The sequence below is a fragment of the Nannospalax galili genome, unplaced genomic scaffold (genome assembly GCF_000622305.1).
Source record: "Nannospalax galili isolate Female #2095 unplaced genomic scaffold, S.galili_v1.0 scaffold397, whole genome shotgun sequence".
NCBI classification, from domain to species: Eukaryota; Metazoa; Chordata; class Mammalia; order Rodentia; family Spalacidae; genus Nannospalax; species Nannospalax galili.
The window spans coordinates 4,660,070-4,677,672 of record NW_008341879.1 but is presented as its reverse complement, the minus strand read 5'-3'; the positions used below and the strand labels follow the sequence as shown (position 1 = coordinate 4,677,672).

The 17,603-nt window shown below is 40.6% G+C and overlaps 1 protein-coding gene and 1 pseudogene across 4 annotated transcripts in view; one reads left to right on the top strand and one right to left on the bottom strand.

Moving 5' to 3' along the window:
* Window positions 1–17,603, top strand: part of Chd7 (chromodomain helicase DNA binding protein 7) — a 202,010-nt gene that overhangs the window by 82,222 nt on the left and 102,185 nt on the right. For all 4 annotated transcript variants that reach the window (XM_029565636.1, XM_029565635.1, XM_017799225.2 and 1 more), the window contains one exon: window positions 15,049–15,479. In XM_029565636.1, coding sequence (XP_029421496.1) covers window positions 15,049–15,479 — 431 coding nt within the window. The remainder of the gene's footprint in view (window positions 1–15,048; window positions 15,480–17,603) is intronic.
* Window positions 8,803–8,916, bottom strand: LOC115071146 (annotated as a pseudogene).

The following is a 17,603-nucleotide window of genomic DNA, read 5'->3' as shown; positions in this document are numbered from 1 at the left end:
AAGCAACAATTCGGGGTGCTGGGGATTGGTGGGGAATGGGGAATCAGGACTGAGAAGCATGTCGAGATAGATATGTGAAGGAAACAGCTGGGTAAGGAAAGCCATGAGCTAAGGGCAGAGATTTGGGCTGAAGAAAAGACTTTGGGACGCATGGGCTTTTGGAGGCAGTACACAGGACACTGAATGAGGGAAGACTTGCTCAGAAGCATGGGTAGAGATGAGAGGGGATCTTGCAGGCCTGGAGCCTCACAGAAATGACAGGTGGGGAAGATAAGAAGCTAGGCAGAAAATGCAGGGAAGGAGGGGAAAGGGCCATCTTGGATGTCTCCTCTAGAAGCAGCAGTGAGCAGCTGTGAGGGCGGCTGCTGGAGGTCACGGGAGATGAGGAGCCTGGAGACTAGTGGGGGTGGGGTCACCTTGATGTGAGCAGCTTTGCGGAATATTAATGTGGTTAGAGCAGATTCGAGAGCACTGGAGGAGAGGAAGTGAAGACAGCAAATATCGTTGCTCTTTCAAGGACTCTTCTCTAAAGGGGAACAGAAGCAGGGCAGGAGTGGGAGGAAGATGTGTCAGGAAGACACTCAGTAAATATCTGACCTGGTGTAGAGGCAGGGTGGAAGGATATGCAGGTGGAAGGAACTGGCCGGGCAGGAGGCATACTAAGGAGTAGACTGGTAGATCATTTTGGAGGAGATACCTATCTAGATTATTCCCCAAGGCAAACTCCTTCTAAACCACTATTTAAAAGTGTTGCTGCAAGGGTTCTTTGTGTTGAAGAGGCCATGATAGGGGCTGCCCTGGCTGTGTTTATGCCTTCCCAGGCTCTGGGCACCTGCTGGTGCTTATCAGTGCTGCTATGCCCTGGCCCCTGCCTCCTGGCTCTGCTGTGTGTCCCTGGCTCTTCTGTTTGCTGGGAGGAATTTAGGTGCCTGGAGGCTTCCCTGTCCCATGTCCCTGAAATAAGTATCCCTCTTCTCCAAGGTCTCACCAGACCTTTCCCCAGTGAACCTTTCCTTGCCCAGAGGCTCTTATGATTTCTTGTGGTGCTGGAGCTCAGGCTGAACAACTTTGGGGGTACCCTATGCCTTTCTCCTCCACACTCTGAGATTTGTTTGTTGTGGATATAAGACTTCTCAGTTCACAACATGAATGAATTTTGCCTACCTTAGCATTATTTTTGAGCACAGCGAGCTGTTACATAAATATAGTTTTATGACACATTATACTGAACTTAAGGTCCTGTAAGAGAGCCTGATGGATGTTAGGTACCTCTGAAAGTTTTTATTTCTTACTTAAAAATTTTCATTGTATACATTCTTTGTACACAGTACTGTGTTACATAAGGACATTTTCATACAAGTATATATTGTACATTGAACACATCTCCCAACCCCTTTCTCACTTTTAAGTTTTCCTTTTTTAATGGGAAAAGTAAGTTGTATTGGAAGGTTTCATTTAAATTTCTAATTCTGGCATAATCTGGTCACCATAGGTTGTCAAAGTAGTTTTGATGATCTAGTTTTCTTTCTGCTGCTGTAATAAAACACTGGCCAAACCAGCTTGGAGGAGGAAAGGGTTAATTTAACTTACAGGCTACAATCCCAGGCTACAATCCATTTTGAGAGACTCTAAGGCGGGAACCTGGAGGCAGGAACTGAAGCAGAGACCAGGGAGGAATGCTGCTCACTGGCTTGCTTACTCTAGCTTGCTCAGCTACCTTTCTTATACAACAGCCACCACAGTGGGCTGGGCCTTCCTACATCAATTATCAATTGAGAAAATGCCCCCAGACATGCCCACAGGCTAATCCAATGGAGGAAATTCCTCAATTGAAATTCCCTCTTCCCAGGTATGTCTAGGTTTGTGCCAAGTTGACAGAAATTAACTATGACATCTGAGAAACTTCATTAATACTTCCCTCTGAAACTTATTTCCCTATTCTATTTTACAAATGTTTCCTTTCTTGATTTCCTTTAGATGGGTGTGGGTAGTTATCACTGGAGCAGAGCTAAAAGCAGAGATACTGAGAGGGTCTCAGATTAGAAGAGCTCATTCAGCCTCATCTTAAGAGAGGGATTTGAGACATTCTGATTGTTATGCTCAAAGGCCAAACCCCACACTACACCCCCTAGGTTCCCTGTACAATTCTCCCTTTGAAACCCAGCTTATGGTAAACCAGTAAATGGAGCAGTGTCACCAAGTAGGAGTGGGATGCTGTCTGTCTGATACCTGTGAACCTGGGCAGCCTGGCTACAGACTCCCAACCACTTAGGAACATGTGGCTCATAAATTCACCTGCATAGTGCCTCCTGTCTCTTAACTGTCTCTGAGGACAGTACTGGTGGCTACAGACACAAAACCCTGTGCGGTTGTTACCTACATAATTCGTTTCCATTCCTGGATTCACTATTGTAGATACTGAAGAGAAAATCTTCACATTCTTGAGTTAGAGAACCCGAGAAGATTGAAGTAGATACCAGTACGCAGTAGTTTGGCACCTTTAGGTATGACAGATTATTTTAACAACTATACAGGATAATGCCAAACTACTGCAAAAAGATTGTTTGATGATATTGATACATAAATATTGCCAAAACACCTCATCTTAATGCAAATAATGATCGTCAGCTTCATTCCTCCTTAAATTTGTATTTTAAGTGAAAGATTTAGAGCATAGGTATCAGTATTTTAGGCAGAATTAAAAATATTCCATCAGAAGGCATCTGAAATAATATATTTTAAACATAGTGAAATTTTGATATTAATAACGTAGAGGTAAATTACTTAGTTTTATGTATTTTCAGATAGACACAGTATCCAAGCAATCTAAAGGAGGCTGCTGAGTGGATGTGGGTGCTAAGGCCAGGCTAAACCACACAGCTGTTTAAACTCTAGCAGCTTAGTTCAGAGGGTACTGTTGTTTTATAACCGTATTTAAAAATCTGTTCCTCTTTTACTCCCTCAAACTGAGTTCAGATATATAATGGATCCCATTATAGGTAAAAGGTCTGTGACTCAGCCATTGAGCTGCTCAAACTCTTGGCTGTTTTAATTGCCACCATTAAAGCTTTAGTACTTTTATCTCATAAAAATAGATATCATTGATGTAAAATGTGTACCTCTGCCCTTATAGTTAGCTAATCAACCATTTGAGTTAGAAGTTAGTTAGGTTTTATGCAAATGGGAACATGACATAGATCATGAATTTTTTCTGAGTTAGTCATTTATTTAATTAAGAAGAAATTCCAGTAGTACTAAGGGCAATTATCTGGCTAGAATATTCCCATAAAGAATCCTATTTTTGTTTTGGTTTGCATAGAAACTGCATTTAACTGATGAAACAATGGTGGGCTATCCCAGTTCCTTGAACCCAGCACCCAAGATTATAGGGTTTCTGGTTCAAATACTGTGATTTCAACTATTCAAGGGACATACACAGATTACTCTTCTGTCCCTATTTGACACAATCTGTTTAAATTTACATATGGTAATTGGTGTCTCTCTGCTTGTCTGCTGGTGGACACTTGTAGCTGAAAATACAAGTCCTGCAGTGAAGAAAATCCAGTGTGAAGGAAACTCCAACAACACAGTGGCGCTAAATATTCAAGTGTGATCAGCCAACTTGTCCTGGGCTTCTCCAGTGTTTTAGCCTGCCACCGTCGTTCATTATTTGTGTTGCTGTGCACACACAACATGTCACGTCTCCAGATCTGAAATGAGTACATCTCAGCAAAGTCTAGCTGCCTACTCATTCATGCACACGTTTATTCATGTGTTGTAAAAATAGCAACTAATTAGTGGGGCATTTCATTAGGTGATTCTCTTCTGCTGTTGCAATTGTGGAATTGTAGCTAGATAGGAGAAAGAAATCTTAACTTTAAGAAGGACTCAAATCCAGCAGTTCTAAAACACAAACCTACCCACACAGAACATTTGTGAGTTGATATACACAGCCAGTGTTTTCGTCTTGGCCAGCTGTGTAGATTCAATTATAATAATTTTCTCAGTTGCATAACATTGCTGTTTGTTTATTTCTGTGTTATTAGTCAGTGAATGAATCTCCCTCTTTTTGACCCCTCAGCAGTGTTTATAAAATACTTAATTGCTTTGGTATCTTCTGTTTTGTGTGTAATTCCAGCTGGAAGGACTCATGGGGACATAGTCCCCTTTAAGTGTTAAACTGTTTCTGCAGTAAACTTTCTTTAAAAATAACTATCTGGAGTCTTATAATAGCCTTGTGTGGTTTCTTAGGTTTTTATTTTTATTTTATGTTTTATTTTATTTTATTTTTGGTCTTTTTGACATAGGGTCTCTCTGTAGCACCAGCTGTCCTGGAACTCAACTGTGTAGACCAGGGTGGCCTTGAACTCACAGAGATCCTCCTGCCTCTGCCTCCCGAGTGCTGGGATTAAAGGCGTGCACCAGCAACTTGAATATGAAGAAGGGTTTCTTTAAACACCTTCTTTCCGTGGCAGTGTAAGCAGTGTTGGACTGTTGTATACTGTAGCTCTATAAAAGTCTGTCTTGCTGTGATAGCCCTTGGCCTCTTTCCAGCTTCACCCAGGTAGTGCCTTACACTCTGTTCTTCCTGTCTTTCTGGAGAAGTTGGCAGGATTCATGACCAATAGCAATAAGGTGATGGACACAGTGGTTGGGAATAGGCTTTGTAGAAAGGTTGCCTGGTCTCAGGCCTACTTCTTTTTTGTGACTTGGGACAGATTTCTGTCCCCTTGAGGTGCATTAGATTTCCCCATTTGTCAGAGAATATGAAATGGTGCTCACCGACCCCATCAGCATAGCATCTTCACAAAGACATAGGGAGCCCCACCATGCTACTGTCAATGTGTGAAAGTTGCAAATATTTCACTGGCAAAGAAGAATCCGAGGTGAAAGAGACCAAAGAACATTCAGATTAGAGTTAAGAGGGCATTAAAGTATGGATTCATTTTAATGTATGCATTGTCGTGTGACACATTACTACAATCTTCATGGCTTACAACTACATCCTGCGCTCCCTCTGGAGTCCTCACTTCTATGTCTGATCAAGTTTTTGGCAGATTTCTCTTCTTCTGCTTCAGGGTACATGTCTTGCTGGCTACCACCTGAGGCCACCCTTAGCTTCTGGAGGCTGCCTGCGATGGTTTCTTCACTGTGTTGCTGGCTTTTTCAAAGCCTGATATAGAGTCTTCCCTCCTCTTTAAAGGCTCCCTGATTAGGTCAGTCTTACCCAGGATAATTGCCCCTTTAAGTAACTCCAAACCAGTGATTTTGGCACCTTGATCAGACCTGTGACATCCTTTTTACTTTTTGGCTTGAAGTCATAGGTCCCTCCACACTCAGAGATAATGGGACAGTCTTAGAATTCTGCCTCCCACAAGATTGAATGAGTTTTTATAGGACCAAAGTAGTCTATCATTAAGCATTTATTGCACACTAAATTTGCCAGATTCCCACTCTCCCAGTGCCCCTCACCCCTGTTCCAGAGATTGTTTCATACTCAGTTTTGGAATCCCACCCCTTAGAATTGCTCAGTGATACACACAGACCTTTTGTCAGTGTTTACAGTTTGACTTTAAATTCGTAGGAATAGCATAATAAGATAACCTTTGATATTTATTTCACTTTTTAAATAATAAATGCCAGCAGTGAAAATAGCTTTTCTGGAGTCAAATTCTATGCTTCACTTTTCCAATTTAAAGATCAAACTTACTATTGACTATACCAGTGATAGCAAAACAACTTGTGAAGTGTGTGATAGAAACTTACTAAACTAAATTAATTTCTTTTTTAAAGTATGCAAGTTTGGCCTTGGTCTTCAGTGTTTGTAGAAAGAAGTCTTCAGTGTCTGCATGTGAAACATTTTGACTAACACAGAAGCAGTGTTTTATTTTACTATATATGATCTGTGTCAAGCTGGGTAGCTTCAGTGTGCATGGCCAGACCCCAGCTTCATGACACCCTTGAGAACAATGTGGGTATTAGGACTGAATTGACGTGAACAAGACAACTGTGTGTGGTGGGGCAGAGCTTTCGGTACAGCTTGTTCATGGATGTCAGCAAGGTGGCTTTGCTAAGGAAAGGGCACTGGATGATGCCGGGTTGCAGAGAGGGGGGAGAGAAGGTAGGCACCACAAGGCTTAGTTTGTATAAAGCACCCGAACATGATGTCTTTTCCATTTTTGCTTCTAGTAAGCAGCATCCCAAAACGGAAAACACTTGATGTTCATACACTAAGAAATTTAGAAACTCAGAATAAGGAGGTGAAAACAAAAGTGTCTCAGAGCCCTTTCGTGTGCTTATAGTGTGGTTTCCTTTGAGAGGCCAGAGGCACCTTGAACACGTTGCAGACCCCTGCTTTTTCCTAGGATGTCACTCTTGTAGAATACTGGGCAGGCCTACTGCCAGGAGCCTCCCTCCTCTTGTGACCCAAGAAACCCAAGACATTATTCACTCTTACTGACGTAGGCCTTTAAAATAAATATTTTTTATTAATTTTTTTAAAGTGAGCATGCCTAATGGCTTTCCCCCTAGGCCTTTAATTGTGTTGTTTGTGGCTGTTTTTGTCTCTTCCTGGCAATGCAGTGATGGTGCTGTTGGTTCCCTGCATTCCTTCCTTTGGTCTGAAGTACTTCAGGGAATGAGATGTTCAAGATCTGGAGCAATGTGGCTACCTGTACACCTTTTGAAAAGACAGTACATGGGAAAACATCAAGTTTCACATAAACAACAAAGCTATTTTTTCTAAGAATTTATGAATCAATAGAGACACATCAAAAATGTTCATTTTAGCATTAGTTTACCTCTGTGCCCTGTGTGTGTGTGTGTGTGTGTTGACAAACAGCTGTTTCACTCCATGGTTCTCAGTGTAAGCTTATCATTTCATCTGGTGCATTTACTAAGAAGTAGCAGTCTGTCTGCATGGCTACAAAGAATTGGCTGAGAGTCCCTCTGAAAGTGCAGTAGATGTCACTGAAATGCATATGGGCCCATTCTTTCAGGTTTAGGAAGAGTTTTCAAGGCAGATCAGGGAGGCAGGGAGCAAGCTTGTCTTTTTCTGGTGCTTAAAGTCTTGGAACAGCCCTTGGGCCAAGATGGGTGTCAATATTGAATTGAATGGTTCTCCTGCCAAGCAAGGAGACTTGAGAATAATGCTGGATTATGTTTGTTAGCTGCAACGTGCAGTGAGAGTGTCAGTGCTCCAGGGTGAAAGTTCCTGAAATTCAGTAACTTTCAAAGCTTTAGCTTAGAATCAAACTAGTGTTCTCCACTGGCCCTTTGAAGCAAAAATTCTAAATATGTATTGAATTAAAAGTCATCATACCTTTTAGGCCAGTGTTACGGTCTTAGAACTAAAGTCTGTATGACTTGGGAGAAAGACAGCAGGCTGCCCCCTATGTTTGGATGGTGACCATAGCTGGGCTGGAGGGCTCAATGACCACTTCTCTAACCCGTGTCTCTACCATGGTGCCCAGTCATGCTTCAGAGCTTCTCATGGGAGGCTGGGTAAAGCTCATGAGTTTTATAGCTGTTTTAACATGTGCATCTGTGTTAAAATTAAACTCATAATTTTCCAGCCATGTAACAATGGTTAATTGTACATCTTTAGTTTCATCCTTTATAAAAACAGCAGTAGTGACACTCACTGTACCAACCAACTGAAGAGACGAGGCATGTAAATCACTGAGTAGCTCTCTCAGCATGTGAAACAAACTGACAGCAAACAGTTGAAAGAGCAACTTCACTCAGTATGGTGCCCTGGGCTGATTCAGAACTTGCTGTCCCTGAAACACTTGGGCATGCCCTTGGTGCCCTTTGTCTATCACCCCAAGAGTGCCAATCTGGACACTGTAACAGGTCAGTGGGCCTGTGGAGCTGCTTCTAACTGTCTGGGACCTCACAGCTGCAGGGTAGTACAGAACCCAGCCTTTGGCAGGGGCAGAGAAGATGAAGGAAAGAGGAGACAATCAGAAGGGGTGGTGGTGGGTGAGTAAGAGAGCCAAAGTATACGGCAGAGACCCTGTGCTCCTGGAGGAGGTTGCTGAGAGGAGGGTGCCAGTGTGCCCGTTAGCCTCTCAGGTGTAGAGGAAAGCGACTGGCTGCAGGCTGCATCATTCCAAACAGGTTGACTGCAGAGTTACACACACTGAAGATGCTCAGGATTCTGTAACCAGTTTGAAACTGTGTTAACGTGACTTCCTGGTTCACTATTTTCGTTACTTTGACTCTACTATTTCAAAAATTTGTTTATAATTCAGATGCCATAGAAGTGGTTCATGCAAATTTGTAGCTCTTTAGGATTTTGTTTGTACGGTGGTAAATAGGTGCTTACCTATAATCTGAGCAACCAAGGAGTCTGAGGCAGGATGATCACAAGTTCAAGGCCAGCCTGGACATTTTCTCAAGACCCCTCCTCCCGAATCACCAAAACTATAAGTAAAAAGAACTGGGAATGTTGTTAAGTGCTAGAAGGAGTTGCTTAGCTTGTGCAAGGCACTGGGTTCAGTCCTCACTACTTTCTTAAGGGAAAAAAAAATAACAAAAAAACCCCAAAAGAACCTTCAGTATATTTTAAACTTAGATATTTTAGCAGGAATTTTAAAAAAAGAAAATCTTCAATTCTAAAATTAATTTGGAAGGAAATGGTAATAAATTACTGTTCAGCGTTTGTTGTGTTTAGCTTGGTATTTCTTCTGTGTCTATAACTGAGCAGGAATTATATAAGTCATTTTTATGATTACAGAAACATTCCTGTGTTACTCTTAACAGTGACTTAAATTGAGCATAGAAAATACTGCCAGTTCAGTGAGCTACTTTATTTATTGTATTTTATACAAAATTTTATCTGTTAATAAAATCATATTAAACTCTTAAGAACATGTACTACACGTGGTCTTAGCCAAAAGGCTGAGAAAGTGTTATTCATAGAGACATTTGCTATGTTTTAGAACTTGATAACCACTGCTTTGATATAGACACACATGTACGCTCATGTCCACACACTGTGCATTCGTGTCCTAGATAGAGTAGTATGTTTGCCTTGATTTAGGCCATATCCGTATAACCTAAGATATATTTTGTGTATCATATAAAATGAATATTATGTCCGTAGCTACAGTGTCTCACCATGTAGTCTCACTATGTAGCTCTGGCTGGTCTGGAACTCACTATGTAGACCAGGCTGTCCTTGAACTCACAAAGATCTTCCTGCCTCTGCCTCCCATATGCTGGGATTCGGCTTACACAGTATTTCAAATAAAATTTTGCATAAAAAATTCATGGTACCAAATTTTTCTTTTGTATCATGTATGATCAGTTTTTAATGTTGGACCCTTTTGGAATTTGGATGTTTGTATTAGGAGGATTTGGATTTATTTTATTTTGTATGCTCAACCTGTATCTTCCTTCAATAGTCCCAATCCCTGCAACCTCCTGAGTATATTATGAGCTTGGAAAATCTTGCAGAAAAGAAATTCTTTGAGCGCCATGTAATGAATCCCCCTTATGTGACATCTGTGAATATCTGTAACTTAATGTCTGATACTTTCTGCCCTTCTCTGTTAGTTCTTATGACCAACAAGCCTGATACTGTTCCTCGCCCCCCCCCACCCCTTTTTTGTCTTTCTGAGACATGGTCTCCCTGTAGCCGCACCTGGCCTGGAACTCATTATGTAGACCAGCTTGGACTTGAATCACAGAGATCTGACTGTCTTTGCCTCCCAAGTGCTGGGACTAAAGGCATGTACCACCACACCCGGCCTTGTTCATTTCTTTTTAATGTTGGTAAATGTGTCTGCTCAGTAAGTATGCCTTTCCCCTGGAAATTGATAAGCCGGAGCTGAGTCAAACTAACTGACATGTCAAAGGCTAGGACTTGAGGACTTCTCCATGCACATTCAATTTAACCAAGCAGAAAATGTTCTAGTCTGACTTTCTTCAGATATTTTTGTGCTTATTATTTTATATTAAAGAGTCAAAGTTAAAAATAATTTCAGTTGACCATTCAAAAAAATTGTTTTAATTTACTCCCCTACAGAGCAGGCTTAAAAAGCTTGCTTATGGTGTATTTTTATACCTCCAAGCAGTTGGTCTTAGGCATGAGGCTGGTTTCACTGAAGATGAGACTCCTGGCCAGTGCCTATGTCCCCTGTGTCCCCTGTTCCCCAGCCTGGGTGATTTCCCCTAGGAGGCCTCATCTTGAGTTGAGTGGGTGATTTCCCCTAGGAGGCCTCATCTTGAGTTGAGTGTTCCGTGTTCTCCCAGCCCCAGTGTCCCAGCAACTCCATTATAGCCTCAAATGTTTGTTGAATGAATAAATGCATTAGCCACTTGATATTAATTGTATCATCATTATCATTATCTTTTAAAAATAAATTTTATTCTTTCAGTCTCAGTAGCACTATTTGAGCCTCTGCTAAATGCGGAGTCATACACTGTTTTGTTTAAAGAGTGAACTTTAGTTTTTACACCAGAATTCCTTTCTTAGAGTGTGGAGGGATCCAGAACCCGAGAATGCCTGAGAAAAATAAGAAAGTTTAAGTATCAGTGATGGAAATATGTTTAAACTCATTAAAAAATATATAATAACATTTCCATCATATGTGGCCAATTCAGATTTGTAATTTTGCAGACCGTTTAAGCCATGATTGGATGTGTTGAAAGCTTGTGTTTCATCTTCCTAATCTTGATTAGCAGGCCAGTTCTTTATCAGGTGTGTCCTCTCTGAGACCTCTCTGGCTCTTCTTTATTACCCCCTGCCCCAACTGATTTACTGGGAGTACAGCTCTTCAGAAACAGCTCATCACGAGTTCAGTTGGTGGCATCTCTTCCTTTGTTTGTATGTGAATAAATTCAGATAAGTAGATGCATGTTTGTCTGTAAATAAATGTTTATCCACAGATGTCCTGTATTGCAAAGTGCTGTGCGCTTGTGGAGACGGCATGTGTTGGAGGCACTGCACATGGCTAAGCTGATGCTGCTTACTCGTGTGCTCTACCTTGCTTACAGGCTCAGACTTCAGGAGTATAATGAAGACAGAGATATGATAAAGAAGACAGCTTTCCAAGCCGGAAAACGCTGATGAACCTTGGAAGAAAAGCACACTTGAGATAGAAACTTTCTTCCTTACTTTCTTATTTTCTTCTGTGATGTGCAGAATAGCAGGGGAATGGCTCCTGTTTCGTCCACATGAGCTCACCTTTGAATAAATTTGAGTCCTGCCCATTCTACAGTTTTGTGCAAGATAACATACTTGTGTATTTTCTAATTTATGTGTTGTGAACAGTGGCGTTAAGGATAAAAAGGAGGGTTTGTTTTGTTGTTTTTTGTTTTCTCTTTAATATAAAACACATGTACCTTGGATCATTTCTATTATTTGAATATCAGTCAGTAGTTTGAAGTTCTAAAAGTTTGTGACCTGATTCTTACATATTTCATAGTGTGTCAAAAGGCATATGAAATTATGAAGGAACTATGTCATAGAAAGTCCTATAGGGCACATGTAAAAATATGTTTGGCATTTAAAATTCCTCACATTTGCTTTAATAAATGAGAGGTTTTAGGAATGCCCTATATGGTAATATCAGATGTTGATGGCATTGATTACCTGTCAGGCAGGGGGAATTGATGGGGAAATGTTCGTTGTAAAATTAAATAGCATTAGGGAAGACTGTGCCATGCATCTGGTGGGGTAGTAGGGAATGCTGGGCCTGGAGACTTTGTCACGGTATTACTGGGAGCTCCAGGTTTTTTTTTTCCCTACACGATTAAGGCAGACCATCTGTTCTTTGTTAAATGTTTACAAAAACAGCTTTTCTCTAAAAGATTTAAGGAGATATAGGTCTGGTAAACATTATAATATTTCTGAGCACCTTTTCACCTTTCACATAGTACCAAAACATAATTCTGCTGCGTCTCAAACAAGATTTATACTTTCATGTATTTAGTCTTTACTTTTTTCCCTCTCCTTATGGAAGATTAAACTTTTTACTGGGTTACTAATTTATAGCCTCATTTCTATTCAAAAAAAGCATCTAAAATGATTTGTGAGGTGGTATGTAGATAAATTTTCATCTGTCTCTGTTGTATGTTGCATGTTTTTTCTAATTCATAAATGCGTGCTGGGGAATCTCTCACCAGAAGCTGGTATTGTGTTACTAGAGTTGATGCCATGCAGGTTAAAGGTAGGTACATCTACCCCTTACTAATTCACTCTTCTCAACTGGAGTCCAAACTTTCTACTTTTCCTTCAAAGAACAACTTTTCTTCCATTAAAAAAAACCAGTCTCACAAAAAAGTTTGATTTCTATGCCCTGTGCTTCAGGAAAGATATGTCTTTTCCCTTTCAATTACATTAGGAAATATGTAATTGATCTTATGGTATTTACATGTAGGAAAAGTTTAAATCAGATCCCACTAAAATTTAGGTGATGGTTAAGCCTGAGGTCACTTGGGTTCCAGATTGTGTATGAGGAACAGTAGAGGGGTAGCAATGACTTGTGTTTGGTTAGTTCAGTGTTGGTTTCACATGTTTCCTTCCCAGAAAGATGCCTGTGAGTAAGGTTTTAGGAGGAGCAGAATGGAGTCACAGGCATGTGTACTGAATTTAGCAAAACCTAGGTTCACAGTTCACCGCCATCCTTTGTGTGGTCTTGGGTGACCGTATTGTGTCCTGGAACTCACACTTCCGGTCTGAAAGATGGTGAATAACTACATTTTTGTTACTTCGGTAGGGCAGCTGCTCCTGTCAGTGAACCTCTGTGTGCTGTCCCTCAAACTTTTTCCTTCTTTCTGTCTCTTCTTTTTCTTGTTTTAGGTTCTTTCCCCCTTGACTGTGATCAAGAAAGGACAATTATGTATTCTAAGATTGGTTTTAATACCACTGTATGTGTATATATAATGTTTGCTAAACAATTTTTATTTGTGGTGATAGGGATCAAACCCAGGGCCTTGTGTGTGCTAGGCAAGTGCTGTACCTCTAAGGGAAATGCCTGGTTGTTACCAGATACTGGAATAAACTTTAGCAACTAATGCAAACCCTTCATTTTATGGCTGAAAAGCTGAACCCTGGATGAGTGAAATGACTTCTCCAGATAACAGAGCTGGTTGTGAAACCTGGGCTGGATCGGCATCTTTCAGCTTGGGGTGTGCAGCATTTCTTCTGTGTGGCTAGAGAATAGAATGAAGTGCTTTTCAGAGTAGCTAGGGCAGGGTTTTGGGGGAACAATGCAACTCCCTTCTTTTTAGGCTGTGTTTCAGTTGGTAAAATGTTTTTTGGGGGGCAGTTTTGATCACTTTGTTTTGGGTCACTTTGGAAATGAAGTGGAACTCTGGAGCCTCCTGGAATATGTCTGCATGTGTGGTTTGGGGAGGAGTTAGATTGAGGAAAGCTAGCTTCAGATCTCACCTCCAGGCCTCATGTGGCCTTGGGTAGCTACATCACTGGAACTCTTAGTTTCTGTCTGAGAGATGAAGATAAATTACCACATTTTTTTCTTGTGAGATTCAGGTAAACTGACACCATCTCAGTACATGACATAAGATAGTTATATTAGTAAGTTATATTAAGATCTGATTTCTGTTACCTGTATTTTAATGTGGGACTGTAGCTTTTCTCCTCTGCCCGTGCTAGTCATTGGTTTATACTGAGTTTTGAGCCTGTGTGTGGCAGGCATGGTTTCTTCTCTCTGCCCTGTTCTTGTGTAGACTATCAGCTCTGACATCATCTGTCAGGATCTGTACTTCCTTAGACAGTTTACTGCTTTATCTTTGTGTGCTGTTGCCTTCAGCTGTAAAATTAGAAGGCTCAGCATCTTAGCCACAGGACTGGCATGGGGATTGGGTGATGGTTGAGTGTGAAGCCCATGCTGGGCAAATAGTAAGGTCCATCTCACAGGAGCAAATGAAAGAGACAGAAGAGTGGCAGTTGCAGATGGAATGTTTTCAGATGCTTTGTTGATGTTTGAAGGTTCCCATATTTTACCATATGGTTGACACTCCTGCTCTGCCCTGTTTTGGGTCATGGGCTGTGAGGCCCATACAAGCAGGAGTCATTTACTTTCAGCGCCTCATCCCATTGTCAGTATTAACTACTCCGAAGACACTTTCTGGGCCTGTCCCTAGTGAGGGTCAAGACTGCTGCAAAGCATATCACCTTAACTATTTGGGTTCTTTCTTCTTCCTCAGTAAAATTCCAAAGTACAAGCCTTTAAGAAGTTAGGGGAAAAAAGATTGTCCCCTTTTATGGTACTTCAAGAAATTGTCAGTGCTAAAATCATTCTTTTAACCTTTCATTTTAATTTGACAATTTAGTGTCATTTAGGCCAGTATAGATACTGTATAAGATTTAAACGTTGGCCTTACAATTTATTTCAGACTTTTTAGTACTAGAATTTGCAGTGCTTATATACTGTTGTTTAAAAAGGTGACTGTATTATGTATCTTTGAGTTCTTGTCCTCACATGGGGAAAGAGCACTGCAGGACTCGGAGTCTGTTCTGACTCTCATCACCATCACTTATCACAGCCTGTGTGAAAGATACAAGTGTCTGTCTGTGTAATGGTTTCTTTCCTTCCTGCACTATTTTTTTCCCTGTAGTAGTAAATTGATATTTTAGATTTAAAAAATATTTTATTTATTATTATTATTTATTTTTTATGTGTATGCGTGTATTGCCTGCATGTAGGTAAGTACACCCGTGTTGTGCAGTGCACGGAGGACAGAAGAGGCCGTTGGATCCCCTGGAGCTGGAGTTACGGACAGTTGTTAGCTGCCATGTGGGTGCTGGGATTTGAACCTGGGTCTTCTGCAAGAACAGCCAGTGTTCTTAACCGCTGAGCCATCTCTCCAGCCCCTGATTTTTTTTCTTATTTAAAATCTTTTTCTCTTAAAGGAGCATAAATATTTCTTGAATGAGGAAAAATGATAACTATGTAGTTAGTAGAATATTTGAGTATAGAATACAATTTGAGAAACATAGGTCATTAACTTTCAGTTCCTTTCTTCACCATGAAGAATGATAAACTAATTTCAATTCCTATTTGTGTCTCTTAGCATTCTCCATCGGAGCCCTTTCTAGAGAAACCAGTGCCGGATATGACTCAGGTTAGTGGACCGAATGCTCAGCTAGTGAAGAGTGAAGATTACCTGCCACCAATAGAACAGCAGCCACAACAGAAAAAGAAGAAAAAGAAGAACAACCACATTGTTGCAGAGGATCCCAGTACAAGTTTTGGTAAAGATGACTTCCCTGGTGGGATTGATAACCAAGAACTAAGTAGGAACTCACTGGATGGAATCCAAGAAGAAAAAAAGAAAAAGAAAAGGCCGAAGGCAAAGAAAGATCCGAAGGAACTAAAAGAACCCAAGGAGAGAAGAGAGCCCAAGGAACCCAAGACCCCGAAAGCCCCGAAGATCCCCAGAGAGCCAAAGGAAAAGAAAGCAAAGACTGCCACGCCAAAACCCAAATCCAGCAAAAAGTCAAGGTAGGCTGAGGCTGGAGCCAGCAGCCACAAAGCGCCCTGTGCAGAGGCAAGGCCCCGCAGCAGTTGGCTGTTGTGTTGGGGGACTCGGAAGGGGCCTGTCTGTTTTTCCTTATAATTCATGCACATCTTTTATTGATAGTTAAACTGGAAAGTTAAGGTATATGCATTCCAAGTTTTAGGACTCAACTATTATGAGTTGTTGATTTAGAGTCTCTATTCGATTAAATTTTTTATTTAGCAGCCAGCTTCTTATTTTTTTATTTACTATTTTTATGTGTATGAATGTAGTGCTTGCGTGTAGGTAGGTACACCCATGTGCAGTGCCTGCGGAGGTCAGAAGAGACTGTTGGATCTCTTGGAACTGGAGTTACAAATGGTTGTTAGCCACCATGTGGGTGCTGGGAATCAAACCCACGTCCTCTGCAAAAGCAGTCAGAGCTCTTAACCACTAAGCCAGCCATCTGTCCAGCCCTGCCAGCTTCTTATTTTTAAAAACCACATCTTCATTGGCTCTGTGTAACTGTTAAGAAGGATTGCAGAAGAAAGCAAGCTCACTGTATGTCACTAAGCATTTCAGCTCTGTTTCCCAGAATTTGAAAGAAAATTAATTCTCCCTACTTGGCAGGGTAAGCCTTTCACAGCAGGTTGGAGTCCTTGTGGGCAGCATGGGAGAAATCCAGTAGCACTCATCCATTAGATATGGCTTCAAGAACAGTATGAATTTTAGGTAATCGGAAGGAGCCTCCTTTGCTCCACACTCCCCACTAATTCTCTGACCCCCCAGAAGGCATATTTATTCAGTAAGAAAATCTGAGAGAAGACATTGAAGACTAATTTTTTTCATTTGTTCTGAACATTTCTAACAACTGTTCTGAACCAGTTCCAAACATCTGAATCTGTTTTTCAGAATATGGCTCATGTTAGAAAATATAGTTTCCAGATGGAACTATGGCCAGACTTGGTTAATCTGCCTGTTTGCATACTCTGATAGAAAACATGCTCTACCCCCTGCCCCCATGTGCGTGTGTAAACATGTGTGTGCACACATACTCAATTGTGCAATTGCCTCGAACTTTTAGAGTTGGCTACTACAACCCTTTAGCTAGTAGGCTGTGCGGTGTACATGTGCAGGCATCCTAACACATAGAGGGATTAGGTCTGTGACAAAAAAGTGAAAGCACAAACTTTTTCAGCATCCTGCTGGAAATAACTGAATAACGCAAATACATAGCTCTGTTGTAAGTTGACAGTTTGAATCATAGTCATTTAATTGGGGGGGGGCATAAATGGCCTTTTATGGTGTCCAAACATTGAATTATATTCAATAACTCAAACTTAACTGATAAGTTTGTATTTACTATTGAGTTTTAATTCTTCAGTATCCTAGTCTCTTTATTGGAAGCATTTTTTTCTCTTTATGAATATTTTTCTAAGCTCCACAACTCATTACAAATCTTTTTCCATTTATTTAAGACAAATTGTATTGTGCTTATTTGTAGGTAGGTATTGTTTTAAGTGTTGGGAATATTATGGTAAGATGCAGTTAAAATTTTCAGTCTGACATTATGAAGTAGTTTTTAAAATAGATAATTGCCTAAATCTAAATACTAGTGCATTTGGTTTGAAGAAGCACATACTTAGATCTCTCAAAGACAAATCAACTCAAAATCTCATTTTGTTTTTTTGTTTTTTTGTTTTTTTCCTTAAAATATAGGGGATTGTGTTCTAAAGTGACTTTCTAGAGTTTGGAAGATACATCACCAATATTAATTTTAGCATCAAGATATATCTGGGTTTAATTTTCATCTTTTTAAAAAAATTTTTACAAAAACTTTACTGAGAATTTCATACATACATATAAAGTGTTTTGACCAAATCCTTGCCCACTCCCTCCCCTCCAACATTCTCCCACTCTGAAAAGGTAACCCTAAAATCTTTTAAGGATTAGATACAAGCTCCCAAATACTTTTGACATTTTTGGCCTTGGAACAGAGTATGTTGCTAACAGGCCCAAGGACATTTTGACTTCTAGCCAAGAAACTGGCTACATTTCTTTGGGGTCTTTTTATCCTAACTGCCTAGCCAATTCCTACCTCCTTTTCTTATCACACCATCCTCTGAAGG